At 36.4% G+C, this 27,914-nt stretch overlaps 2 protein-coding genes, 1 long non-coding RNA gene and 1 pseudogene across 4 annotated transcripts; 1 reads left to right on the top strand and 3 right to left on the bottom strand.

Annotated features, from left to right (window-relative positions):
- Positions 1 to 6,004: 6,004 nt before the first annotated feature.
- LOC117918676 lies at positions 6,005 to 6,458 on the bottom strand. The gene is made up of 2 exons (XR_004651917.1): positions 6,368 to 6,458; positions 6,005 to 6,124 (listed from the first exon to the last, which is right to left on the bottom strand). It is a non-coding gene; the product is annotated as an uncharacterized LOC117918676 (long non-coding RNA).
- Positions 6,459 to 6,471: 13 nt separating this feature from the next.
- Positions 6,472 to 9,518, top strand: LOC117918674 (E3 ubiquitin-protein ligase WAV3-like). The gene is made up of 2 exons (XM_034835493.1): positions 6,472 to 7,020; positions 7,132 to 9,518. The coding sequence occupies exons 1-2, from the start codon at positions 6,667 to 6,669 to the stop codon at positions 8,953 to 8,955; spliced, it is 2,178 nt and encodes a 725-aa protein (XP_034691384.1). The 5' UTR covers positions 6,472 to 6,666; the 3' UTR covers positions 8,956 to 9,518.
- A 1,227-nt stretch (positions 9,519 to 10,745) lies between these two features.
- LOC117919135 lies at positions 10,746 to 12,622 on the bottom strand (annotated as a pseudogene).
- Positions 12,623 to 16,762: 4,140 nt separating this feature from the next.
- Positions 16,763 to 26,543, bottom strand: LOC117919380 (tRNA-dihydrouridine(20) synthase [NAD(P)+]-like). 2 transcript variants are annotated; one of them, XM_034836561.1, is made up of 9 exons: positions 26,444 to 26,543; positions 25,928 to 26,033; positions 25,489 to 25,627; positions 24,897 to 25,005; positions 24,659 to 24,795; positions 24,023 to 24,159; positions 18,010 to 18,116; positions 17,610 to 17,737; positions 16,763 to 17,326 (listed from the first exon to the last, which is right to left on the bottom strand). In XM_034836561.1, exons 1-9 carry the CDS (start codon positions 26,486 to 26,488, stop codon positions 17,254 to 17,256), a joined length of 981 nt encoding a protein of 326 aa, XP_034692452.1. In that variant the 5' UTR covers positions 26,489 to 26,543; the 3' UTR covers positions 16,763 to 17,253. The 2 variants fall into 2 exon arrangements, with proteins under 2 accessions (XP_034692452.1, XP_034692453.1); XM_034836562.1 differs by lacking the exon at positions 16,763 to 17,326 and having other exon boundaries at positions 17,632 to 17,771.
- Positions 26,544 to 27,914: the final 1,371 nt, after the last annotated feature.

Below are 27,914 nucleotides of genomic sequence, written 5' to 3'. Positions count from 1 at the left end.
AAAATATTATTTGAGAACATTATGGTTTTTGTTTTTAAGAGCTTAAAAAAAGTAACTTTTTGGTTTTCAGATGTCTTTTCTTAATTTTTTATTTATTTTGAAGAACATAAAATTGTTTTAAAAAATAATTATCAAATATACAGATCCAATTATTTGTACACATGGACAACACAAATGTGTAAATTAGATGAATTATTCCAAATGTGGAGGGAGTTCTCCTCAAGTGGAGTGATTTACAATATAATAAGTGCTTAATAATTAAAAATGAGTAAAGATAAAGTATGACATAATTTTGTCATATTCCATTTCATGAAACAAGGCAAAGAGAAAAGGAAAAAGGAAAGCTTAAGTTCATGCACAAGGGAGACCAAAATTTTAGGTTGAATGTATGCACTTGATGGTGAGTGATGAATTGGATTTGGACTGAAAATGTCTGAAGCTCATTCCACATAAAATCAACACAATTATGATACATTTGAATTTGTTACTCAAACCAAGAAAATAAAAAAACCCAACTTGATGATTCAAAGGCCAAAAAGAAAAAAGAGCAAAAAAAAAAGGGGAAAAAATAAATAAATAAATAAAAGGAAAAAAGTGGTACATGTGGCCACCACTGTTATAAGTTGATGAGTAGACTGAGGACCATTTGCAGCTATGATGATGGCCACCCCTAACCACTGTTTATATTCCAACAACCATTGCAACTATTACTATGAATTTTATTTTTATAATTAAAGTTTTAAAATCACATTTTGTATCATATTTTTCATTTTTTTTTTCAAATTTTGATAGTGAAAAGCTAAAATATAAATATATTATATTTTTTTATCTATAATATTTTTTAATAAAGAATTAATATTTATATTTACTTATGGTTTACTTTTCTTTAAATAATTAACATTATTATTGTTTGACACGTAAATATTATTTCATGTTGTAAAAGCTATAAATGAAATGATAGAGAACCATTTGAATAAGATTGTATTAAGATATTAAGATAATTTTAGGTTTTTTCATTTACTTATCTTAAAGATGAGTACAATTTGTTACAAATCTTTGGTTGTATGATATAAGTACCAATTACACCCATAAAAATGCATCAAAATGGGCCCTCAACTAAGATTTAAAATTTATGTAGATTTTGATTCTTCACCTATCATGTAATATCTTAAACGCATAATAGTCAATGTTTTTATGACGCTTTCAGATTATTGAAACTGTTTTCTGGCTAGTAGAGGGATAAAAAACTGAATCTAGAATAATGTATTAACTTTGTCTTATTGTAATCCTTGTATATATAAATGTAAATTAGGAATTTAAATGATTATTTACTTATAAAGTTTTGAAAATTAATTATGAAATGTATTTATTGTTATAAAGAAAGTAATAAAGTCACATATTTCAACTACAAATACTTCGATATAATTAATATTTATGCAAGACGATAACAAATAAATTTAAGATACGCTTGAAGTATGACAAACTTGTTATCTCAAAAGATATAATTCCATCAAAGAGGGAAACATAGAAAAAAAACATATGAAAAATGTTAAAATCTTGAAGAATTTAGAATTACAAATGGTGAATCAAAATAATTAATCAGTCTTAAGTTTAGAATATCACCGCTAAAGAAGCAAAAAAATATATAACCCTAAAAAAACCATATTATGAATGTTTACCCTAGAATAGTTATTAGTAGTTGAAAATAAAGACATCTCAATAAGTTATGTGTATGAAGAAAAAAAAGATGAGATAAAAAAAATAAAAAATAAAAAAACTATCGAGATAGAATTAAACTCATACTTATGCACGTGAATTCTAAAAAAGTAATAAGATTGATATTCAATAAGTGGATCTAAGTAATAACATGACAGATCTATTTATAAAGGGATTATCGATTATAATGTTCAAGAAGTTAATATATAAGATTATAATGTCTTCACTCAAAGATCTTTTATGATAAATTATTAAAAATGTTATATATCTTTTATCTTCATTATCACCAAAACATATGTAGGATATATTATATCAATTCATTTAAAACATACATTTATTCACATGGAACATACTCGAATCCATTTCTGAATTTTGGTTAAAGATGTATGAATCTTCTAAGGCTGATGAAGGGAACCACCGTCACTAGATTCTCTTTGGCAATGGGAAACGGGAGAAATTAGGGTTCTCTTCTATTCAAAGATGTGATTTTTCAAAATGAACAAATCCTTGATTTTTTATACCCTCCTGTCTTAGGGACCATACCCATTGGACTATTAGGCATCACGAGTCTTAAGCCCATCATTTAAGACTCGCGATGGTGCTTGGGCTCTACACATAGATGGCGCATGCTCTTAAACGAACAGAAAACAAATACTATAAGAGATGAATAGCTTAGTCGTGAATTATTGTTAGATATGTGAGTTCATATCTTAACAAAAAAAAAAACTCATACTTATATTAGCAAGAGCAAGAAACAAGTTTATAAAAGGATACTATCTTATTGTATTTAAAAAAAATTCATCGCAATTCAATTTTTTTATAGGGGACTTTTTTAAAAGTGCTTAATTAGACATTCTCCTAAATGTAATTGACATCCATAAAAAAAAGTATTATAAATGCTATAAATAAAATGGTGGATGAGCATCTCATTAATATCACTTTATGGTATTCTTCTATCCACTCATCTTAAACATGAGTTTTAAATGAAGGAATTTCGTAGGCTTATTAAAGGCCTTCCCGTCCATTGCAACGGGACACCCCAAACTATGAGAGAAGCTCTTCCACGTCTCTTCATTCTATCCTCCACTATCTTTTGTTTTTTTTTATCACTTTTCAAAGCCTCTTCTATTTCGATTAGATAATCATCAAATATATATATTTATTTGTTCAAAAAACACCATTAGAATTATTAAAAATACATAATATTTACAAAGATTAAAATGGTTGGAGTCGGGTGTGTGCCAAGTCGAGAGTAGTTTCTAAGAGTTGAAATTATAAAAAATTACCCATAAACCATCCCAATAATGATAAATAAATAAAAACTCTCATTTTAACTTTTCTCTACGAAAAAAAGTGATTCTCCATTTTAATACGATTTTATTTATGACTGAAAGCAAAAAAATTAAATAATAAAACAACTATTTTTAAAATATTAAAGAAGGTAATCCAAACTCTTTCTACAAAATCTATAACTAAAAAATGTGGATAATAAAAACAAAATGAGTATTAAAATTGTACTTTGTGTTTTAAAGTGGAGTTGTTAGTACTAATACTTTTCCAGAGTGTGTAGAAAAGGGGGCATAAAATATATTATTTAGAAATACAAGAAATATTTTCAAAACAAAAAACAAAAAGTAATTGAAGCGGTGACCGGTTAAGGTCAAATTCCCAAGAATGAAGAAGAAAAACATAGTTAAACCCGGAGAGAGAAAAGAAAATAACAAAGAGAGAAAGTTATGATTCAAAGACGCAAGTTACGAGGCCTAAAACCATAATTATTTCACACTAATTACCTTTCAAAAATATATTTACATGTTTTTAGCAAAACTTTGCGTGACGACTTTGATGACCGTACGGGGGAATTCCGAGAGGGAGGGTGGTGGTGGAGGTGGAGGTGGAGGGTGGTGCTGGAGTTGACTGACGACGCCGTCCCATCAAGAGAGAGGTATCTCGTATCCCCATGGAGGACCAAACCGTCAGGCGGAGCTAACGGCGTCAAAACTCATGAAAGGGGGAGGCGGGCACGTGAGTCCCCCCACTGTTCATTACTGCAAAAGCGTCAAATCGAAGGGTCCGTGATGATTTTTGGGGAAATGAAACTGCCATGCATGCATGCATGTTATGGTCATCTGGCATGAATCATGCTGGTATGATGATGATCATCATCATGCCTTGTCTAATCCTTATGAGCAAACAAAATTTCATATCCCCCTCGTCTGATGTGACCTTTGGAATTTCTGGTAGTACCCTGCAACCAATCTTCCATTGCTATCTTCCCAAATGGGTGACCACTCCCCAATCATTCCTCCATTTTTTTTTGGGTTCATTCCTGTTGATTCACTTTATATATATATATATATATATATATATATTTATTGAATAATATTTTTATTTTAAATAAATTTCCTCTTTGTTTTGAAGTGCAAAAAGAAGCGATTGACCACAACTCTTTCAACCATAGGATATGTGATGGTCCCTTGAAAATAGGGCATCTGATTGAACCTATGATATTCATGGGAATCTAGATCGGAAATTTGATTACGTACAGTGAGTTGCAATCACCCGAATGAAGAAGTTGGTTTTGGGCTGGCAACCAAATCTCTCGACTTGAAACACACTTTAATTATTATCTCTTGAAGAAATCATAGTGGAACTTTTAATTATAAAACACATCTCCATGATATTTTAGTAATTTTAATCCGTACAGAATTATGGGTTGGGTTCAACTTTTTCAACCCAATCATAATGGGTCCAACCCTACGTCTCAAATTCAAAATCGCCTCCATTACCATTCTATTAATCAATATCCTTCACCAAAAATACATGTTCACATTTGAGATAGAGATAGAGACTGAGAGTTGATAAATTTCATTCAATCAAACAACATATGCGTCTGTGGCTAGGCTTTGTGCTTAGTTTTTGTCCTCAAATCCAAAAATTCATCCTTCAATAGATTATTTTTTTAGCTTTAATTGACTAAAGATTCCTAGCAGAGGTCTACATCTTGAATTGCAACCAAACCCTTATCTTTGGTAAGGGTATTGGCATTTTTGGGTTTTTTTGTCAAGGATGCAATTATGATGGTGGACTGATGGGAACGTCCCCATCACTAAATTAAGCCAAAATCAAATTGTCATGTTTCAAACAATTGACCATTCTAAATGAATATGATTTTCTTAATAAATGGTAAAAATTTATGGTGAAGGTACCACCAAACATTACCAAATACATAAAGCAGTTAGTCATCACAAGTATTGGAAGAAGCACCACAAAAGGTTCAATTAATTAATTAACAGACACGGATAATGCAATTAGGCTCAATCATTTGTGTGGGTTTCTGGGTTTCTTTCACATCAACGTATGAGTTTGTTTTTGTATACCAAATACATAAAGCAGTTAGTCATCGCAAGTATTGGAAGAAGCACCACAAAAGGTTCAATTAAATTAATTAACAGAACATGCATGCCTACGGATTTTGAATGCCTACGCATTGCATGTATATAAAATCGGAAGCTGACCTTCTGTGTGAATCTGCCTCCACAACAAGCCTTTGGATTTTAGCTGGCTGTGCATTCAAGGAAATCCCAGTTCTGGATTTCTCCAAATCTTTCTGACAAGGCTCCTTGCTCTAACATTTATAGATGCAGCCATACCCAGATTTGAAAACTCAATCTTCTCCTGATATGCATGCTTATCAGTTACCACACATAATCAATATCAGTTGGTATCAGAAAAAAGGGACACCTCTCATCTGAATTTCCAGCTAATATAATAGCTGTTTTGTTTGATTCCAAGATTGAATAATTTTTTTTTTGTATCATTGTAAAAAATTTGTGCACGGGACCAAAGTTCAATTAATCTACTCGTAATAATTTAACAAAATAAAAAATAAAATAAAATAATTCTATTAAAATAAATAGTTATAAAGAGAATCACAACTGCTATAATTTAATTCAGTTGATTCGCATACCAAATTATTGAAAAACAATCGGATTAGGACCAAGTCAGCCTATTTATTAGGAGTGGGCAGCCAATTACTTTCCTTTTCTGTAAGGATTTTGTTTATATGCATCAGGATAGCTGTCCATTTGGTCCAAGAAGTCCTAAAATTCTGACCAAAGAAAATTAGAGGCCTCAGCAATGCATTGAGTAGCCACAGCTAGCCCATAAATGCTGGATTTAATGGCCGTTATTCTACTCCAGTATACGTATATGTTTTTTTTTTTTTTTTTTTTCTCACCATTAATAATCAAACCGGCAATCACCATTCACCACAGAATAAGCAGTATCTTGAAGATCTCACCTCATTGAATTGCTACCAACGGAATGGACCCAAAGGGCCTGGCAGGGCCCAGAGGGATCACAACAGTTCAGAAACCCTAAAATTAAAAAGACAGCCTCCGTAGCCCTGCAACGTGAGGGCAGTGTTAGTAAAAATGTGAGAAAAGGGAAGAGTGTTGGGTGTGAACGGGGTAATATAGCAAAACTTGAGGCGAAAGAGTGTAGGATGGTGGGCTTTTAGTGGGAATGGGAATGGGAATGGGAATGGGAAATCTGTTTGTTTTTGGGAGGGGTGGGTGTGAGAATAAGCCAAGGCATTGGGATGGTGAATGCGGGCAGAGCGTTGACTTGTTACAGTCGGTAAACAAACCTCCAGTTGCCGGTCACGTTCTTTTGTATATTTTGCATTTAGTATTCATGCCACTGTGCCTGGAGAGTGGAGAGAGTAGTTCAAATATTTTGGCAGCTAACAGCCAACAGCGTGAGCTTTTGTGTTGCAGTGATCTTCAGAGAAAGGCAAGAGCACAGACTCTGACTGCAGAGAGAGGAGACCTCGTTCTTCTCTTTTTCATAAATCATATCCTTCATCCATGCTTCTTCTCGCTATACCCAAACCTTAGATAGAGATACAGGATCACTCCATTCAACTGTGTTCAGGGTGTTTTGAGAATGGTGACTGGGTGGCGAAAAGCTTTTTGCACCACCGTTCCTAAAGATGGTGAAATCAGAGAAGCAAGAGAGAAGCAAAAGCACAGCAATGACCCTAATCCAAACCCCAGTCCAAGATTTGGTGCCAAATTCAGCTTCTTCTCCACTGGAAGCAACCCCTCTACCCCTCGCTTACAGTCTCACTCTGGTCTCCGATGCCGGACTACTACTACTCCGGCGACATCCGCCCAGAATAGTCCTAGGATCCAATGCAAGACCGCCAAGAGCCCTGGATTGTTCCAGTGCTCCAATCCATCATCTCCTAAATCGCCTTCCAGCTTCTCCCTTCTCAAGGCCAGCTTGAAGCTTTCCAAGGTTTGAATTTCCGTACAGTTCTCGATCAAATGATGCTTCCCTTTTCCCTCTCACCCTTTCATCATATGGGCACTGACACTTGAATTTTTGGTTATGGTTATGGTTTTGCAGAGTAGGTGTGGAATTTGTATACAGAGCGTGAAGACTGGTCAAGGTACGGCCATTTTCACGGCGGAATGCTCCCACGCTTTTCACTTCCCGTGTATAGCCGCACACGTTAGGAAACATGGAAGTCTCGTGTGTCCAGTGTGCGGTTCCAACTGGAAAGAAGTGCCCTTGCTAGCTGTTCACCAGGATCAGAAACCAGAAATCGTTGAAGAGAAGAAGAAAGAATCGCTGATCAAAGATATAAACATCAAGAATGAACGGAGGCAATTTGCGCCTTCTGATTTGAAGGCTTATGATGATGACGAGCCTTTGATGTCGCCGACCACCGGAGCTCGGTTCATTCCGATTCCGGAATCCGATGAAAATGAGGAAGATGAAGCTAACGTTGAGTTTCAAGGATTTTTTGTGAATAATAGTACTCCACCATCAACCAAGGTGATCAAAGAGACGGAGATTCAGTTGAGAAATGTTGATGTGAGATTGTTGCCAGAGGCCGCCGTGGTGTCAGTCGGCCGCAGTTACGAGACCTATGTAGCAGTACTGAAGGTAAAGGCTCCGCCGGTTCCGGCGACGATTAACACAACGACATCATCGCTGCTGAATCCAGCGCGTCGTGCTCCCATTGATTTGGTGACGGTGCTTGATGTCGGCGGAGGCATGACCGGGGCGAAGTTGCAGATGATGAAACGCGCCATGAGATTGGTTATATCTTCTCTCAGCTCCACCGATCGTCTCTCCATTGTAGCTTTCTCAGCGAGCTCCAAAAGGTTAATGCCGTTGAAAAGAATGACGACGACCGGGCGGCGTTCGGCGCGTCGAATCATCGAAAGCCTCGTCGCCGGCCAAGGCGCCAGCGCAGGCGAAGCCCTGAAGAAAGCCTCCAAGGTGCTCGAAGATCGACGAGAGAGAAACCCCGTCGCAAGCATCATGCTTCTATCGGACGGTCAGAATGAGCGCGTGTCCAGTAAATCAACCAATCCTAACCGTCCATCTAATGTTGTTTCATCTACACGCTACGCTCATTTAGAGATTCCAGTCCACGCGTTTGGCTTCGGCGAGAACGGCGCCTATGGGGCTGAGCCAGCCGAAGATGCATTTGCCAAGTGCGTCGGTGGTTTGTTAAGCGTAGTGGTTCAGGATCTCCGGGTTCAGTTAGGGTTTGCTTCCGGTTCAGCTCCGGCTGAGATCGCAGCCGTGTATTGCTGTACCGGTCGGCCTAATCTTATGGGATCCGGTTCGGTACGGCTGGGTGATCTGTACGCTGAGGATGAGAGAGAACTACTGGTAGAATTGAAAGTACCAACGTCCGCTATCGGGGCCCACCACGTATTATCCGTTAGATGCTCGTATAAAGACCCATCATCGCAGCAACTCATCTACGGTAAGGAGCAAGCACTTCTAGTACCCCGCCCCCACGCCGTTCGATCAGCTGGACCCCACATCGAACGGTTAAGAAATCTCTACATCACCACCCGCGCCGTAGCCGAGTCTAGGCGATTAGTTGAGCACAACGACATTTCAGCTGCGCATCACTTGCTCTCATCGGCTCGAGCCCTTCTAATCCAACAGAATTCGAAACTGGCCCAGGATTTTCTCCGCGGCTTAGAAGCTGAACTAACGAACCTACATTGGCGCAGACAGCATCAACTGCAGATCCAGCGGCCGAGAGCTACTGGAAGGGAAGCCGCTTCATTGGACGAAAAGGGTGAGCCGCTTACGCCAACTTCGGCTTGGAGAGCCGCGGAGCGACTGGCTAAGGTAGCCATTATGAGGAAGTCATTGAATAGAGTCAGCGACTTGCACGGGTTCGAAAATGCCAGATTCTAATTTTTCCTATTTTCTAATACAAAAGAAAATTAAAAAAAAAAAAAAAAAAAAGGGAGAGGGAAGAGAGAGGGCCCTGGGGCCATGGCCCACGGCCCAGAGCTATAATAGCGACAAGCAGCATAGGACGGGCCGGCCCTTTCTGCAGAGGAAAGGAACCGATACTGATGAGGAAAGAGGCAGAACCCCACATGAATCCATTCATTGATTCACTAGTGTGGTTCTCTGCTTTGTCTCTTACTCCCTCCTTATCCATTATTAGTCATCATAAAAAACATCTACTCGAAATAGAGCGAATAAAAAAAAAACAAAGGGAATGGGGGGAGGGAGAGAGAGGTAGGTATCTCTGTTTCATGTTTTTAGATTAATTTACTTTTGTCTTTGTTTGGTGTTGATTCTGTAAATGGATGTAGCATGCAGTTTCAGAATATCTTCTTTCTTTCTCTGTATGTTTAATGGATGGTTTTGGTAAAAGCCAAAGTGGGCCGTGGTTGAATTGATGAATGAGTGAGTGTATATATACAAAGACATTATAATGCCAAAATGTTTTGGGTCTTGAAAGGAAAGACATAAGAATGCCATGTTATATATGTCTCAACTTTCAAAAGCATAGTTTTGTTCTTACCAGAATTACTTCGCATTTTCTGGGATTTAAGCCCATGCCAAAATGAGCTTCACTCTTCTGCCCATTTTGTGTTGTTTCGTCTTGGCTTTGGCTTTGTCCTTATCTCAATTTGATAGTCGTTACCAAATGTATTGCTTTCCACCTTTATTCATGTGCACAGCTGACTTGGTCAGTAACTGATATGAACATATTTAATCAAATCTTCATGTCCTCTGCAGTGTCTGGGAGTGGCCTTTTGTTTTTGTATGACACGTTTCTAGACTTATCTGTTCAAGTGTTGCTAATGGGGTTGTGTCAGATGTTGATAGAGAGAGAGTGGTTACAAATTGACAAATTCCAAATAGGAAATAGGAGAAAGTTCAGACTATGAAGAAAAAAGCATGTATTAATTTTGCATTGTTATACTTCCAATCATGGTGTCACTACCAAAGGTGACTATCCGATCCCCACTTCCAAGCCCCACATATCCAAGCAATTTACTGTCATTTTGCCCATTGCCCCCACTGGCCCTATTATTCATTGTTTAGAAATTTGGCATCTAATATCTGAGTTGATTGGATACAAGTTCAGATAACCTTGACTTTCTTTTTTCCCTTCATTTTTATATTTTTCCTTAAAGTTGGAAGCATGTGGGCTGTGAAACCCAAGCACCAAATTTCAATCGATGTTCCCAATAATTAATTCAACAACACAGTTGAAATTCGTAGCTTTACAAACTGACTGTAAATTTTAAATTTTCCACGGTAAGAAACGTATTTAAAACAATTTATTTCAATATTCTTGTTTTTTTTTTGTTTTTTTTTTTTCTCTTAAGGTGAAATTGGTAACATGGAGATGCGGACAGTGCTGTGAAATTCACATGGCCGCAGAATTGGACTGTCCAAAAAAACTAGGATCCAGGAAAGCAATATGAACTCTTTAATCATAATGCTTCCCCAAATTTTCTTGATAAAGAAGTGAGTCCTCACATGGGTAGGAGTATTTGAACATGAAAACAATATATACATGTGGACCACATGTTCATGATTCCTGAGTCAATATATATTATCCATGACCAAGAAAATTTCGATACATCATGGACCATGTAAAAACATTTAATATGGTATGGATCATGTCATCATGAAATAACCTTTCATTTCATTTTCATTTGATGTTTGTATAGAAGCTGCATGTTATCATGACTTTAGCAACACGTTTGGGGAGAATAAGGGTAAAAAGTGTGGAAGCTTTTCAAGCCTTGGATGGATAAAAAGGGTGACATGAAACTTAAGCTAGAAAAAGGTATAGCAGAGACTCTTTTTTAATGTTTTGGCTGGTGAGGAGGTCTTTAGTTCTACTTCACTTTTGGGGTATTGATGATTTCCGGAAATTGCGCACATTTGAACCCTCTTTTTGAGTGGTGTCCATGAGTAGGTTGCCTTTATTTGCTTCGTTCTCAATGTGAATCTCCCAAAAACAGAACCTGTTTATATCCTCTTATTCTCCAGAGAACCTTTCCAAATCCCAAGACACTCAAACCCACACCCGTCTTTCTTTTCACCATCATCATACTCAATGCCCATGCATATATATGTTCAGTTAGCACAGGAATGCTAGTGCCGGCTTCCACGGTCATCTTTCAGTCCAACAAAGCCTTGTCATACAGACCCAGGCCCAATAAAATTACATTTGTACCAGGCCCATGGGCTGCTCTCTGAGGCCGGAAGGTAGTCCACAGACAACATGAAGTACAAGGTTATGCCACCATCACCAACAAGGAGTCATCGTACATGGCTATGAAACACTACTTGCCCTGCACAACTTGATCCAATCTACGCAGGAGGAGAGTTGTTTTGATACCACCCAAGCAACTTAGGAAGCCACTGATCAGAAATATAGCTGCTTACATATCGGGCTGCATCAACATCAGTACGGCAGTATGGACACTTGAAAATCTAGTGCAGCTCTTTGACAGCTTCACGATGGACTGCTTGCACAGAACATGTCCGCACAACATCAATGCTGGCGGGTTCTCTTCAGTTGGTTGCTCCCGAGTCACTCAACATACAAAAAAGGAATGAAACTGGAACTCCCTCTCCAAGTCAACTGGCACTGGCAACTGCTTCATAGATAGCCACTCCTGCTTCTTCCCTGCCATCACATTCACTATCTTCAGAAGCACTGGCAATGCCTAGACCCCAGGTGCTATTCTTAAACTCAATGAACACATGAGATTGCCCCAGAAGATTGAAGAACTGTCCGGTTAGCTTCTCAGCCAGTTCGACCCAAATGGGTTTGGGAGACTACTTCTGAATATGGAGAGCAATCAACACTTCCAATCCATAGCAGACAGGCCATTAGCTTTTGACTTTCAGCCATATGGTCACAAGCAAAAGGGGCAAGGTAAGTTCTGGCATACTTGAGATCTTTATCCCTGCTATTTTTTTGCAGTATCTCCAAGAACTGCAAGCGGTGAAGCTTCAGCTCAAGGTCTGATCCATTTTGTTCGAGTTTGTCACCATTAGTGGGAGCCCAATTTAGTGCTGGCTCTAGGTTCCGAGCTGTTATGGCTGCAACTATCAGATGCATTTCCAGAAATGGAGGTTTTAGGACAGCAGCTTCTGGTTCCCTGGCCTCACCAGTGAAGCAGTCACAGTTATCAAACAAGCCCTGCTAATACAAATTGCTAGCAATTATTTTGTTGAGTGTGTGTATCAAAGTCAACATTTCTGTAAGCCTTGGATATATCTGAATTGAAGGATTTCAGATTTCTCCAAGAGTTTCTGGGACTTGCCCAATGCTATATTCAGTTCCTTTTGTGTGCCTTCCAATTGACTGAGCAGAGAGATATCTTTCAAGTTGGTTTTATGTTCAGTAAGATGGACTTGTGATTGCATTCAGAGCTAGAATCATTTAATGATTCTAACTTGGTTAATGGATGATCTCTTGGCCAAGCTGGTCAATAACTTCTTGGGTTTTAGAAGAAGATAGCTTTTGCTTCCTTGTGACATGATTAAATGCATCTTCGATGCCATTTAGATCCATTTTTCAAATTCCTTTTGCCACGTTGCTGGGTTAACTGTTAACTGTATTGGTTGGGAAGGGAGAAGCACCTGCAAGAAAGTGACAAGAGCAACACACCCATAAGCAAGAAGCTGATTAAAGAGAATCACGCTTTCCAAAGGAACATGCCAAGAACCACAAGAATCAATTTCTTCTAGATGGTATGTGTCAAAAATCAAAATCTCTAAATATGTGATGCAAGCACATGACGTTGAGAAAAACCCAGTTGAAGTTAGAACATTGATATGATAACTCTATATAATTGAGCCTTCTGAGAATATTACCAGTGCCAAGCATGAAGTTAACATAGACTAATAGGAAAACAGTAATTTAGCAGTTGGGATGAAAAATTTTCGGAGGACAAGTGGCCACAAAGAACACTTGGGCCCCAGCAAAATTATCTATTTACTCCACAAGCATTTCCCAACAGCACTTTGAGGTAACTAAACTCCTAAGGTAGTAAACAAACAGAAAAAAAATATCAAAGGATTTGAGATTTCATGTCTAAACTTCCAATTGTTCATAAATGTCTCAGTATTCCAATTTTATTATTTAATGCCCTGTTTAAATACATACTAAAGAATGCAACTCAGATGCCAATCAAAGAAGTAATAATTGATTTACATATAGGTTAAATATGGTAAAATAGCAACTCCAAAGGCCGTTTTATCAAACTTTGAATTGGACCAGCCTGGTTCCAGCTATTTATTCAAGTAAAAGGTAAATAATCTGGACTGGTTTAACTATATCATTGGTTTGTCTGAACTAGACTGTGACTAGTTGTTACCTGGTTCACGCATTATTGATGAGTTATTAGGCATTAGAAATCCAATTTTCACTGTCAAATTCTAGTAAAAGTCAACTACTGTCTATATTCAATAAAATGAGAGGAACTTGAAATGAAATAAAATATGGCAAATAAAGAGAACAACGGAGAGTGTAGTATTTGCAAAATGGGGGATGATGGGCAAGAGAAAGAGTGAGAGAGAGGAAAGAAGGTATTTGTAAAATGGGGAATGATGACTTGGGTTGAGTGAGAGGCAGAGAGCAAGAGGGAAGGAGAGAGGCTTGGGTTGTAGTGTTGATGAGTTATTGCCAAAGGAGAATGGCTTGACCAATTTTAGCAAGCACAGTGTTCCAGAGAATGTTGCAAGCACTCAGATTGCATGTTTGCAGTGGTGTAATTAGTAGTTTTCTGAATAGAGTGCTTCACTGAGTTGGTTTGTTTAGTAAGGACTGTTATAAAGGAACTCAAGTGGGGCCAATGAGCTATGTATTCTAAAATGATGGTTGTTTGGGCATGAAGTAGAAGAGAGTCAGAGACACAGTAGAAAAAGTGATGATAACAGTAGGTTTCAAGAGAGACAGAGCGACAGAGGCACTTGCAAAATGGGAAATGAAGGCCTGGGTTAATCGTGCTGATGTGGTGTCAATGAAGGATGAATTAACCAGCTTTTGAGGACAAGGTTACAGATAATGGTGCATGAAGTCAGGTTGAATGATTTGCAGAGGATTTGTTGTGTGGTAAGGATTGTTATGGCGGAACTCAAATGAAGCTGTAGTGGTGGGTCTGAAAAAAATGAAGGTTGTGTGATCAAGGAGTTGAAGCCACACCTTCCAATGAATGTCATCAAGTCATCACCAACAAACTAGCAAAGGATTGATCATGTATACACTTCCAGCTTCCCGCCTCATTTTGATACCAAAAATTGAGAGAGAGATGACGCACAACCAACCACAAAAGATGGTGCATGGTTTAGGAAAAAAAAATTATGAGTTTCACCAAGAAGTTAATGGCAGAGGAAAATCGAGAGCTTAATGAAGATAAATTTCGGTTTTCTTTTTCTTCTGTATAATAACTAGGTCAATAGAATTATTTGGGTGCAACCTGGTATGCTACTCGATAAAATCTCATGCTTGTGCGGCTAGTGACGAGATTTTATATAATGAGGCTTCGAAGAGTATTATAACACATAGGAATGTTATGAATCTAGGAGACTATTTCTTTGTAGCCATGACCAAATGGGATGGGAAGGGACACACAGTTTTTGAAGACTGGATGAAGCTTATATCTCAAATGGGTTGAGAGGACATTCCAGCAAACGTGCTCCTATGTTTAAGAAGAGGAGTGCATATTTTTTAATCAAACCATAGATACACCAAAATTGATAAAGCTCAAACTATCTGCTGGCATCACTTCCTTTATTTCTTTGTTAATTGGAACCCTGCAGTCCAAACCTCTACACAATAGTTAAATTGAATGCTAATCAGTATCAGTAATATTTGTACAGTTTCAGATCCAGTGGATAAACGAATCAGGATAACATGACAATTTTCATTATCTGGTTTGTTTAGTTTCATAATTGGATAGCAGGAGAGATAACTGGTACGATTTAGTATGGTTCATATGATGCAAATGAATGAATCAACTCAACTAGTACCATCTGATTTAAACCTTATTATATCACATGATAAATAATTCATATTATTCTCCCTGATACTAGGAGTATCCACTTAATGGATAAATCCTGAGCACAGGTTTCTCTGTTAGTCTCCTCTCTCACAAGCGTTTTTTGAAGTCCACGAATGAGTAATATATTATATTAAAAGTCATTCAAAGGGCAAAAAGTCCTATGATAAATTTGGTCCTTCATAGGCATTTATCTTTGGGGTCCTCATCCGGGCCAGGCCACCCTTTTTTATAATTTTCCCAAACAAATATACAATAGCACCTAAAGAGGTCTACAAGCTGTAAGGACTCACCATTTGAGCCTTGATGAAAAATTTGGCTAGCTTTCCACAGAAAGAAATGGAAGATAACGGTTTGAAATCAGAAATGGCACGTAAACCAATTCTCATCAACAACTCAAGGATTTGTTAAAATCTGGCAAACTACAAAACCAACTTAGTAAACAAAAACTTCAAGAAACTAAAGATTATCCAAACACTGCCTTGTATTGTTTATAACTAGTTTTTGCCTACATTGAAACAAATGAAGGAGTTTGGTTCACCACTACTATTCCTTCGATGATTGCCCATCTTCAATCATAGTGTAGAACCGATCACCAAACTGTGGGATCTCGGAAAAAAAAAAAAAAAACTAATTCTTATTTCTATACTTCGTGTAATAAAAATTTGTAGAAGACATCAGAAAACGCATCATACAGAATTAAACGTCAAACAAAGAGATGTAATAAAAACAAAATCACTGATCGATACCAATCACAGAATTCAAGAGAAAAGACCAACACGAGCAAAAACAGTAACACATAAATTTGAAGACAGATATCAGGTTGCGATTTAGGTGAATAACTGCAGAAAGCAGGTTTTGATTCATCTAGGTTTAGAAATTAAAAACTCTTGCTTAACGCAGTGTTTGGTCGAGGAGAAAACGTAGGAAGGAGAAGAAAAAATTTTTGAATGCCACTACTGCCTCCCCTAACATAAATCTGTCATAAGATGATAATTCTTTCTGCAAATATTCTCATAAAGCAAACAGAAAATAAGAGAAAGAGGATGAGACACCGACAAAGAGAGTCATGGATGGAGAGAGATATTATTCTCTTACCAGTCACCAGAGAAGAAGCAGGCAAATGCTTCAGGTCTTTCTATTTATTTATTTTGATAGATATTTCTATTAATTGAATCCATTAGGCTAACTGTCAAGTATGGTTTAATAAGTTAACTGACTTTAAATTAAATTATCCAAACAGCCGTAGATTTGGGATAGGATTTTTTTTTTTTATTTAATGATATTTTAAGAAATGGCAGTGGGATATGACTTCACTTTTATAAGTATAACATCAACTGCATGAGGCCATACTGATAGCACTACCACTTTAGATTAGTCTGACTGCAAATCACTTGTTAAAATAATCACTAATCAAAGTAACAGAAGAGACACAGCACAGCGTGACGCATTAGGGTCGGGTTAGGTATGATCTGGGTTTTATTCTAATGTTATGGAGTCTCACTGTGATACAGATGAAGAGAGAGCCCAGCTGTGTCTTCCAATGTGTATCATCCTTTACCCCATTTGCTTGCCGGGAAAAGTTTGCGATTGGATGGGCTGGACCAGTCACCAGTCGAACCATCAGTATGGTGGTAGGTGGTTGTATATCCTTTTTGATCCAGGGCTCAGCCTGGGGCACAACCATTCACAAGGATAGCATTAAACCCAGTCAAAAACTGAAAACAGTTACAATCTGGGAAATAAAAATTGGGGATCACAAATTAAAGCAAAATTTTAGCAACAAACAGTCGGTGAATCTAAACAACTCAGAGTTGGTACAATTTGCTGGTCATCGTGCTTTTGACACTGTCAGGATCCTTTCACCCTGTTCTGGTGAGCCTGTCGCGCATAAGGTGCTTCAAGTTCTCTGATAAATAAAAGAAGGCCCACCTTTAACAAATAGATGTTAGTAGCTATCATGCTGATTGCTTCAGATTCGCTGCAATCAACCACCTTCTTCATATTTTTATTTTCATACCCTTTCTTCACGGATCCAGGTTGGTCTGGGAGACAGGTAAGAAGATGGGTGCATGGAACAAAAATTTTTAAGGCAAAATGTATTGAACAAACTCAATTGGTTTTCAGTTTGAGAGGAAAGCAAGGCTTCTGAAAGAAGCATCAGTCACCAACTTCCTTTGAGCAACAATCGGTTTCCTCTGACAAACTGATAGTACTTTTCTTCTCCATAAAGTTTCCTGAAAGAATAATAAACAGCATAAGCTCCAGCTAAGCGCACAGAATTTCAAGCAAAGATCAGCTGCAAACCTAACAGCTTTAGCTCTAAGACATGGATTTTTCCCTATGTATATTATAAAGACTGCCAATTAAAACACTCAAATGGACATTTCAGGTTCTGCTGAAAATAATAAGAAATATAAATGGATGAAAACAGTAACAGCCATCAAGCTAACTAGATAAACATAAATCTATTAAATCTTTCAATCCAGAGGAAGATAGGCATATTTAAAACAAACTTACGCAAGATCTACTAAGGTTTCTGATTTAATCACTGCTTTTCCCTCAGGGAGTTCAAGGCAAGAGTGGTGCATGATCATTTCTTTCAACGTGTGCTTCGTACTTTTGATATCATTATCCCATAAGATGCTCTGAAATCCAAAGTGCAGAAACTGGTAAATTAACCTATAACCCAATTCCAGCATGCTTGTAAGCAACCTAATGCCAATGGCAGTAAACCACTAACCATAGATACAACTATTTGACCAAATTGTAAATAAGCAAAGGCACAATAGAAACTGATTAGCATTAAGCTTCTTCTTGTCACGAAAATGGAAATGAGAAACAATTTCCAATTCCACTGGAGTACAAAGAAATCAAGTATATAACTTAAAAGCTACATTAAGTCACAAGTGTGCTCTACCTTCCTAATATACTCTACTTTCACATCTTCCCAGGGTACTTTCCCTTCAGGAGAGAAAACTGATGCATTCCAAAGAGCTCCTCTAGCAACCATCACAGATGAAGCTCCTGACAAGAAAATTATTATCCCTTAAAATTGTTAATATCTAAAATAAAAAGAAAAGTACTGAACACTAAAAGTATCCACTAGCACAAGATATATATCAAACACTGGTTAAAAATGTGAAAGATAAAATAAGGCAAAGGATATCCAAAACTGGTTAACTTAATGAATACAAACTTATGGATTACATGCTTGCAGCATCAGATTATAGAAGTTACCAGACAACAGATTTCTTAACCATCAAGGTACCAAGTAACCCCACCCACAGCCATCAGTTCATAAGACAACAAACTGAATGTTAACATGGATAAGAAAATGTACAATGAGCAAAATATTGAGATATCTGAATAAACAAAAGGAGATAGAAAGGATCAGAAACATAGTGAGGGTGTGAAAACCAATCTCAGCATTTTAAGTTCACATGTAACTCTGACTTTCATCAAATTTAATGGGGACCAATATACCCTTTGGAAAAATGGTCTATTGGAGACAGCAGATCAGATGATCTGCACTACCACATTCTTAATAAGTTACTAGGCCTCAACAGAAACATTGACAGTTCACCAGGGTGGCAACTTCAAATTCCTTTCAGCAACTTGTTTGACTTACTTTGGAGAAAAAAGTCTGCCCAAGGGCAAAAGAAGCCAGTTTCAGAAATTGAAATGAAAGGAAAAGGTATCTGTTTCTATGTTTAGGAGGATATTATAGCATACAAATTCAAATTTCTGGAGGAAACAAATAGGGCTCAATCAAATCTTAATTAGAATCAGGATAAACATTATAGAAAGAGGGAACTGCAGACAAGAGGCTGCAAAGGTCAAACATCAGATGGAACAGGAAGGAATTTTTCAGTGTTGATTGTACTAAAAGTAAGAAGTAAACACATACCTCTTCCCAATTTTCATGGGAAACAAACACTTTATTTCATAAAACTGAACAGTGTACAAGAAGACGGATGAGATATCATTCAAAGAGGTGCATAGACCCCAAAGAGCAACTCAAAGCTCTAGCCAAAAGTACAAGTCACAGTGACAGAAAATCCTCCAAAAACAAAACAAAGTGAGAGGCCTTGCTTACCAAATTATCTGCCATATCATTGGATGATCAAGCAAGCCAAGAAAAGGAGCAACACAAAGCTCTAGCCAAGTCGATAGGTTTAGGCACCAAAGAGAGAATTCCACCAAACCCAACCCATCACCATTGTCGAGTCTCCCTCAACTAAAATATTGTTGGGTCCCACCAAACCTGCAGAGGTTACACCTTTAAATTGAACAAGAATCTTGGCTTCAATAGCTAATCCCTCTCCTGCAGACTTGGAAAAGACCCTTAAACCTATGGTCTCTGAAGACCCCTCTAGTCTCAAGATGTCATGGATTATATACAAAGAGCAGTCATCAAAATTTAACTAGAGGTAACCTGCCAGAGGAGGGTTCCACTTTGCATGAACCTCCAAGAGCCTCTTGCTAGAAGAACAAGCAGATCACCTATTCAAACAAAATGGACTCATCGAAATCTCCTAAAACATTGGAGAAGATGGGGTCCATGACTAGGAAAGAAAGAAGACTGAATCCTGTAGTGATCTCAAGGCTTTGTATCCATCCTTGAAGGCCCTAACATTTCTCTCCAGCCAAATCACCTAATGAATAGCAAGTGCGGCCATATTCTCAAGGACCCTACTCCTAACAGTAACTCCAAAACCTGAAAAGGTGCCGACCAACAAATTTGCCATGCTCCTAGGAAGGACTTAAGTGGTCTCCCTCAACTAAAATACTTCTCCCAAAGGATTAAAAAGCCACTGGGTCATGGAGAAATGGGTGGTCTATCATTCTCCACAGCACAACACATAGTGTACCACTATGGTCTGAAGCTTTAAAAGGAATCTTCAATTGTAATAAGTTGTTAGATTAACTTTTCTAAATGCCACTAGGCATGCAAAAGCTTTGATCTTAGGTGAGGCTTTGGATTTTGAAATAAAGTTGGCCTAAGAAAACAAATGTGGATACTCTAAACAAGATAAAACTGGAAAATGGAATGTAGAGAAAATAGAGGTGAAGGCATCAATGACGAAACTCTCTCATTGGATAAAGAAGGTGACAAGTATTGATGAAACAAAAAGGGACATCAAGGTCTCATCATCAAGGGATAGATCTAGTTTGCTTTCAAGAAACCAAGGTGAAACATCTGTCTACACAACTGATGAGGAGCCTGGGAGCAGGAAGATTGTTAGAGTGCAAAGCTATGGATGTCAGAGGTTTGTCAGGGGACAGTCTGGTCTCAGAGAAATCATAAAAAATTAGGCAAAGTGTAACTTTTATTTGAAAGTTAATGTTTCTGTTTGTGCCACTTAATAGAAAAAGACAATAGCAAAAATAATGAAGTCATAAAAAGAATCGAGCAAGGGAAGTGATGAAGATCAACACTAGGAATGTTGTCCACAATGAAATAAGGTGGGTCAAGACTTCAATCCTTTAGGATTTAAGGGAGGGAATGATAACTACAGGAAAAAGTAAAAGAAAAGATAAAGAAGAAAGATAAAAGACATTAGAGTCTCAGTAAAGCCTCCTGCAAGTTTCACCTAGAAGAAAAGTAATAAAGTCTCACAAGATATTAAAAAACTTAATATTATTTATCATCAATCCCATTTTACAGCAGTTAACCATCTTTATAGACTTTGGAAAACCTCAAAAACTGATAAAATCATGAAAATAGAACCCAACCTGTGTGATAGCTAATTAGAATTCTTATTCCTTTCTTAAAACCATTAAACCTTCTATCAAAATTAAAAGAAAGCATAAACTTTTTTTTTTTTTTTTTTTTAAGAATTAGAAACCTGCTTTATGGAAATTTCTTTGTAATAAGAATTTCTGATAAAGAAGATTTTTAGATTTTAAGGACTAAAAAACTTAAATAATAATAATAATAATAAATAAATAAATAAATAAATCTCACATAGAAACTTCAGAAAATAGATTATTATAAAAATAAAAGTTTAAGTGCATGTGGTGTTGAACTATTATTTTTCTCAGGATTTTTCTTTTATCAAAATATAAAATATGAAGGGGCTTGAAAATTTTTATTTAAATGAAAGAGGTCAATTTTCAACAGGACTTTTATTTGAGCTTTTGTGTTAAAAAAAAAAAGAAGTGAGGGATGAAGTTAAGTGAAGCTTTTATTTTAAAAATTGAGTTTAAATAATTAAAAATTATTAAGAGAAAATGATTCAAATAGAACTTTCATTTTAACATTTATGTTTAAATAATTAAAACATAAATAGTTTCTTGATGGATCAAGTCTGGTCCTATACAGATCCAATCTGAATGTCTATATTTACATGCCTTGTAATGTGAAATCCTCCATCTCTCTTATCATAAAAGCATAAAATAAAAAGCTTCATGCTAATTCTTTAGGCATGAGATCAGTGTGGTTAATTTCTATATGGCAACTTTAGTGAATGAAAATAAGAAGCCTATTCAACAGAGAGAAGAAGCATGCCTCTAGATACTAGTGAACTTTTCAAGGTATTAAACTTCCTCAAGGAGAGTGCAATAGTGCACTATGTAAGGAGGCAGCCTACCAACTAGGGACTAGGGAGACAGCAGTAATCTCCTTTGACAGGGCCATACAGCCCTTGTATGCACACATTGTGTTGCTTCATAGCTTCAGGCACTCAAAAGCCCTTTTGATTTTATTACAAGTTCATACATTGAAGAACAAACACTGGGCAATTACTGTAATGTTAATACATCTCTGTCAGATTTTCTCTGGACTATAGCTACCAGGTCTTCACTTCCAAAGCATTTCCACCATCTCCACCCCACCACCTCCTAGAGGTGTAACTGACTTAGAGGTGTGCCAAAATTCGATTCAATCAACAAAACCAATCTAATTGAACCAAACCAACTTGTACCAATCAATTAAAAAAAAAAATTTAAATCTCGGTTTTCTATGAACTAGACCAGTTCAGCTCACGGTTTCCCATTTGAAAAATCAATAATAAATTGAACCAAACTGAAAGTTATAAATACTACCTATAATATACAGTATCTATTATTTACATTTTTACTTTGGTACACTACACATTTTTCACATTTGATAGGACCCCAAAACATGCCTACATAGTTTCTTTTATGATTAAGGTACTCAGTATGGCTGGCATGAGCTATCACAATAGTAGGTCATTAGATTACAATAATATGGTTTGAAATGAATTGCAATAATTTTTTTTTGATAGACAAAGAGATAAAATTAAAACATGCCAAAACAGGGGCACTCCCTATGCACACAAGCGGCATACAAAGAACGCCAAAAACAAAGCAACAAAAGAAAGAAAAAATCTAGAGAGGAAAAAGCTAACCAACAAGCCAATCACCCAAAAAATTCAGAAAAGAGAGATAGTCCAAGTCCAGAAACTGTTGAGACCACTCAAGAAGAGAACGAAAAAAGAGGTTCCTCAAGCAAGTATCTGACATTTCTTCCTCTTGGAACGTTCTTCGGTTTCGTTCTCCCCAAATGCACAAAAAAAGACAAATAGGCGCCAATCTCCAAACTGCTCTCCTTTTCTTCCCTAGGCCCTTAATTTTCCATTCTAGAAGCAGATTTCTCACTAAAGCCGAGAACACCCACACCATCCAAAAAGAAGAAAGCAACAAAGTCCAAAGCTCCCTTGTCTTACCACAATGAATTAGGATATGGTTCGCCGATTCCTCATTCTCCTTACAAAGACTGCACCTATTAACCATAGACTAACCCCTCCTCATTAACATATCTACAGTAGAAATTTTACCCCAAACTGCTTCCCAAGCAAAAAAACGAGTTCTAAAAGGGGCATACGAACCCCAAACCTCTTTAGCTGGAAATAAGGGGCTATTTTCATCTTTTAAAGACCTATAATAAGATTTAACATTAAACTTTCCCCTCCTCTCAACCTTCCAAACTAAAGAATCCTCCCCTTCTTGAACCTTTACTACAGAAATATGATCCAAAAACCGAGTCACCTCCACCAATTCCCAATCTTGGAAGGATCTTCTAAAGTGCACCTCCCAACCCCCACCACCACCTCCTTGTCTCCTCCAAAGATCAGCCACTACAGTAGAATTATGGGTTGCAATTCTGAACAGCAAAGGGAAAAGATCCTTCAACTTAGAATCACCAACCCAAATGTCCCACCAAAATCTTGTGCATCTACCATTACCAATACGAAAACTAGTTATAAGAAAGAACTCCTCCCAACCCTTTCTAATGTCTTTCCAAAGGCCCGTCCCATAAGAACTCCTCCCAACCCTTTCTAAGGCAATTTGTTATAATAATATCATTAAGCTTTTTGGCACACAATATCCAATTATGAGCCTTTTGGTTTTGGCACAAATTAATAATAATAATAAAAATCAGTATTTATTGTTAAAACGAAACAAAGTAGATCGACTTAGATCAATTAGTGTTATTAAACCGAACCAAACCAAACATATTGGTTTCCTCCTGAAGTTCAGATAGTTCAGTTTTTAATGCATGAAAGCTGATTAGATTGATTCAGCTTGATTTTAAAACTCAAAACCGAAATGTGAAAACACCTAAACTAACTTCCTCAAAAAGAAATTAGCAAAAATGTATACATAAATATCATGTACACACACATACATAAAACAATATATACACGTACATATATACATTTGGGTTTTAAAGATTATTGGATTCAATTGATAGTGCACTGGGAGCATAAACAGATTCTAGCATCAATCAGTTCATGATTATTGATCATTTGGTTCCTAATGCATAAGATTGCTTATTTAATAGACAAAAATTATGTAAATTATGAAAAATAAAAATAAAGTTTGTGACAAATCCAATATATTATCTAAATACTTTTGAAAACAAACAACATACTTTAAAAAATCAATTAGAACCTTTTACCTACCAGTAGCCACCTTAATGCGTTGAAAATCATCATACTCAAAGACATCACCATTTGCTATAACCGGAATAGATAATGCTGCTACAATATCAGCAATCTCATTCCACTTAGCAGGATCCCTAGGCCTATCTGCAATTCTTCTGCAATTCATCCATCAGGAATGCATGTGACAACTAGTTATGCAGTTTAAAAGGAAATAATAACATCAATTGTATAATTTTTTTTTTTTTTTAAAAAGTAAAGGAACAAAAAACCAAGTTGTGGAATGCTCTCAACTTAAAAAAATAAAAAGTCATGAAAACATGAGCATATACTCATGTACAATTAAAAAAAAAAAAAAACTCATTCTTTTTCAGAGTAACTTAATCAAACAATGGCTACATGATTCCAAAAATCCTCAGCCAGATTATAACCCATTCTTGAAAGGTTTTTCATCAATTAATCACTGGCGCTTAAACTCAATTAAGTTTCACATGGATTGCACAAGCAATCCAATTAAATAAACGGCAGTGATTATCCATTAGTATCAAGCACGTTCAGAGAGAGTTATGCGATAGCTGATGCTGTGAATGGAATCTTCTGGAACTGGAACAATTAAATCTCTTCCTAAATAGATTGTGTGGATTAGAGTTAAGGTACCTTCCATGGACAGCCAGAGCAGAAACACCAGTTTTCTCAATTCGCCGTGCTAATTCTACCGTCTCTTGAGATGATTTCAAAAGCCGAATCTTACATGTCACTGGTATGTCCAAGTTCCTCTTTAATGTTGTCAATATCTGGATTAAGCAATGATAGCAGAAATGGTGAACCATGAATTGCAAACATCTAATGGTAAACAAAATAAGAAAGCAATTTCCAGAGGATATGCATGACATACATCATGAATAAGCTCAGGTCTAGTCAATAATGCAGCTCCCATGCCTCCACTAATAGAGAATGACTTGGGGCAACCCATATTTATATCTACCGCTGCAACATCTTTACACCTGAAAGAAAAAAACTGGGTCAGTAATTAAGTTAAGATTGCAGGTGGCAAAAATCAAGTTTTTCATCAGTCTGAGGGATAATAATCTATATGCCACTGTGAAGAGACACAGCTCAAACCTTAACTTTGGACATTGAGTTCTGCGTCACACTCATTTTCAGATTGGATCCAGAAAAGCTTTGCAGAAAAAGTTTGGCCACAGTAACATAGCAGTTTCACCAGTTTCAAGTATATCAAACAACTTAGAGACAAGTTTGATCGACTCTTCATATCAAACACCAAATTTTATATTAAGGCAGTCCTAATCTTAAATTTTCATTACAAACCACCAAAACCATGCATTTCCATCTATCTTTTGTTCTTGACTGGGAGAAAATATAGATGAAACTTGAGAAATTGAAAATGTAAAAGGAAACATAAATCATTCTTGTTAACTATCTCAGGTTCATAATAAAAACCAAAGAAAAGGCCACAACTAGCTTACACTATCTGAGCAGCAGTGAGGGCCCTCTGAGCATTAGAAGTACCCATTTGAAACACTATACGATTTTTTTCTTCATGGCAAGTTCTAAACACAACATTATGTGTCCCTTTCTCCACAAAATCAATAGAGCCAATGTCCTCTGGGAAAGAAGAAGAAACATACAAGCAAATAATCATCATCTTGGTGTCTGCAAATTACTTATTTCTACAACAAAATAAGTTCCCCAAAGTCAGAAACAAGCAAGCTAGCAATGACCTATCTTAGCTCTCTCCACAAATTATTTACTTCTACAACATTATAAACAAAAAATTCAGAAAATTCAACCCTAGTGAGGTCCTAAGAACACCAAACCTATTAGAATTGATAACTAGGATTACTTTTTAAACTAGAATTCCAAAAAAGGTAAATGATCACATCAATCTTGAACAGTATGGATTACCATTTAATCTGCGCTCGCATTTAATCAGTTTGTGATCAATAATCTCCTCCCCGTAGGTAATATCCGCACCGTACTGTGCTGCTAGTAACCTAAAAGGTAGTGTCCCCTACAACAAAACCATACTAGAAAAAGTAAATTCAACCAAAATAATTCAAAAAACAGATAAAAAAATCTGCTTGGCCAACGAGAAAATCACGAAAATAAAATGAATCAAAGTTCTCAGCCTTAGATTTTAAATATACATGAGCTCAGAAAACTAATACCTACTACTATTTGATTTACTCAAGGGAGTTTTTCATTCTTTCAAGACCGAAACTAAATGAAATGTAAGATGCAGAATTTAGATTCCTTTACTTTTCCACGGCTTTCTCGGCATCCAAATGGAGAATAGCAAAAAATTAAGAGTTCCGAACTCTAAATTAATGAAGTCAGTATATAATCAACTTTAATATGACTATAAATCTCTGAGAAAACAGAGACGACGACAATAAGAGGTTTAAGGGTTTCGCAACTCACGACTCGAACCATGGGAGCGAGGACTAGCCTGTTCCCGTACTCCATGTTCTTCCCACTCCCAGCGCCCAACCAATGATTGGGCCTCCTGGAATTCTACTATTCTGAGTCTGGTCCGCAGCACAAAATTTAAGGTGCATCAGTATATATAGTCCACGCTATGGGCCAATCTCAGCCCAACCCCGCTTCAACCCAATTTCTGCTCTTGTGGCCCGTCCAAATCCGACTTTGGTGCGTCCGATTTATATACATATACACATACACATACGTATGCATATACACATACATAATATATATATATATATATACATATAATCAAATTCATCTAATTTTAATAATTATAAGGGTCAATTTCTCTTGTGCCTTAGCGTGAATATATCCAACCACTATTTGGTTTCAAATTTTCAGATTACTATCTTTATAAATTTATTTTATTTATAAAATTTAATTTTTTAAAAAAATACTAGGCAAAAAAAAAAAGTTAGAAAGGTGTATTTAATAATTTTTTTAAAAATATATTTTATATATAAAATACATTTATCATTTGATAATTGACAAAATTTGAAACTAATAATAACACACTATATTTATACTAAATCTTAGATAGTGTAAATTAAATTAATATTAATTCTCAAAATCAATTTTGTTCAAAAATTTTAAAAACCAAATTTATTAAATTAGTTTTTAATTTCTTCGTCCTGATAAAAATTGAATCAAATAAATATTCTACGCGTATCTTATAGTTTATAATTGTTTATTATTTGATGAGTTTATAAATTTCTTTTTAAAAAAATTGAATTTAAGTTGAATCAAACTAATCATATAAATGAATCAAATCAATATTCTTTAGTTTGGTTTTTCCATCCCCAAAAGATGGAATCAATTGTGATTCAAACATGAATGGAGGATGACGCGAGTTTTTCTCTAAAAAAGTAAAAAATGACCAAAAGCAACCTTTCTACTCTCCGACTTTGACTTCTGTGTCATTGGACACCTTTCTTCACCTTACCAAACTAAGATTTCAAAAAGGGAATAGGAAACGTAAAGCAGAGGGACAAAAATTTATTGTGACATCAAATTAGAGATGTCTATTTAAGCATCCAAATTCGTTCACATAGAGATATAAACTACACGATTCACGGGGTTCATCATGTTGGGGGTTTCTTATCTAGATAAATTCGGTAAAAGCATATAACCATACATTAATTGACCGAAAATATCTGGAAGCACCCCGCACAATTTGACATTTTTCCACAGCATCCAGTTCATTAACCTTTGTTCCACACCACTTCTTTAAAGAAGATTCCAGTTCATGTGAACTCCAGGTATTCCATGGTCCTATTTTCATCTTCTTTCTTTCTTAGATCGCAGTCGGGTAATGAAATCAATATTCTGCTTTTTCGGAAATCGTTAAGCTGTCATAGCATATCACAATTCACAAATAGGAGTGCTGCTATTTTTCCAAGCCACATGC

This window comes from Vitis riparia, chromosome 7 (genome assembly GCF_004353265.1).
Source record: "Vitis riparia cultivar Riparia Gloire de Montpellier isolate 1030 chromosome 7, EGFV_Vit.rip_1.0, whole genome shotgun sequence".
Lineage (NCBI taxonomy): Eukaryota > Viridiplantae > Streptophyta > Magnoliopsida > Vitales > Vitaceae > Vitis > Vitis riparia.
Note: the sequence above shows the minus strand (reverse complement) of the source record. Positions and strands in the feature narration are given on the sequence as shown.

Coding starts and splice junctions, on each gene's coding strand:
- LOC117918674 (XM_034835493.1), top strand. CDS start 6,667: ATGGTGACTGGGTGGCGAAAAGCTTTTTGCACCACCGTTCCTAAAGAT. Junction 7,021..7,131: donor CCAGCTTGAAGCTTTCCAAG/GTTTGAATTTCC, acceptor ATGGTTTTGCAG/AGTAGGTGTGGAATTTGTAT.
- LOC117919380 (XM_034836561.1), bottom strand. CDS start 26,488: ATGGAGTACGGGAACAGGCTAGTCCTCGCTCCCATGGTTCGAGTC. Junction 18,117..24,022: donor ACGCATTAAGGTGGCTACTG/GTAGGTAAAAGG, acceptor TTTTCTTGTCAG/GAGCTTCATCTGTGATGGTT. Junction 17,327..17,609: donor GAAACCTTAGTAGATCTTGC/GTAAGTTTGTTT, acceptor TTATTCTTTCAG/GAAACTTTATGGAGAAGAAA.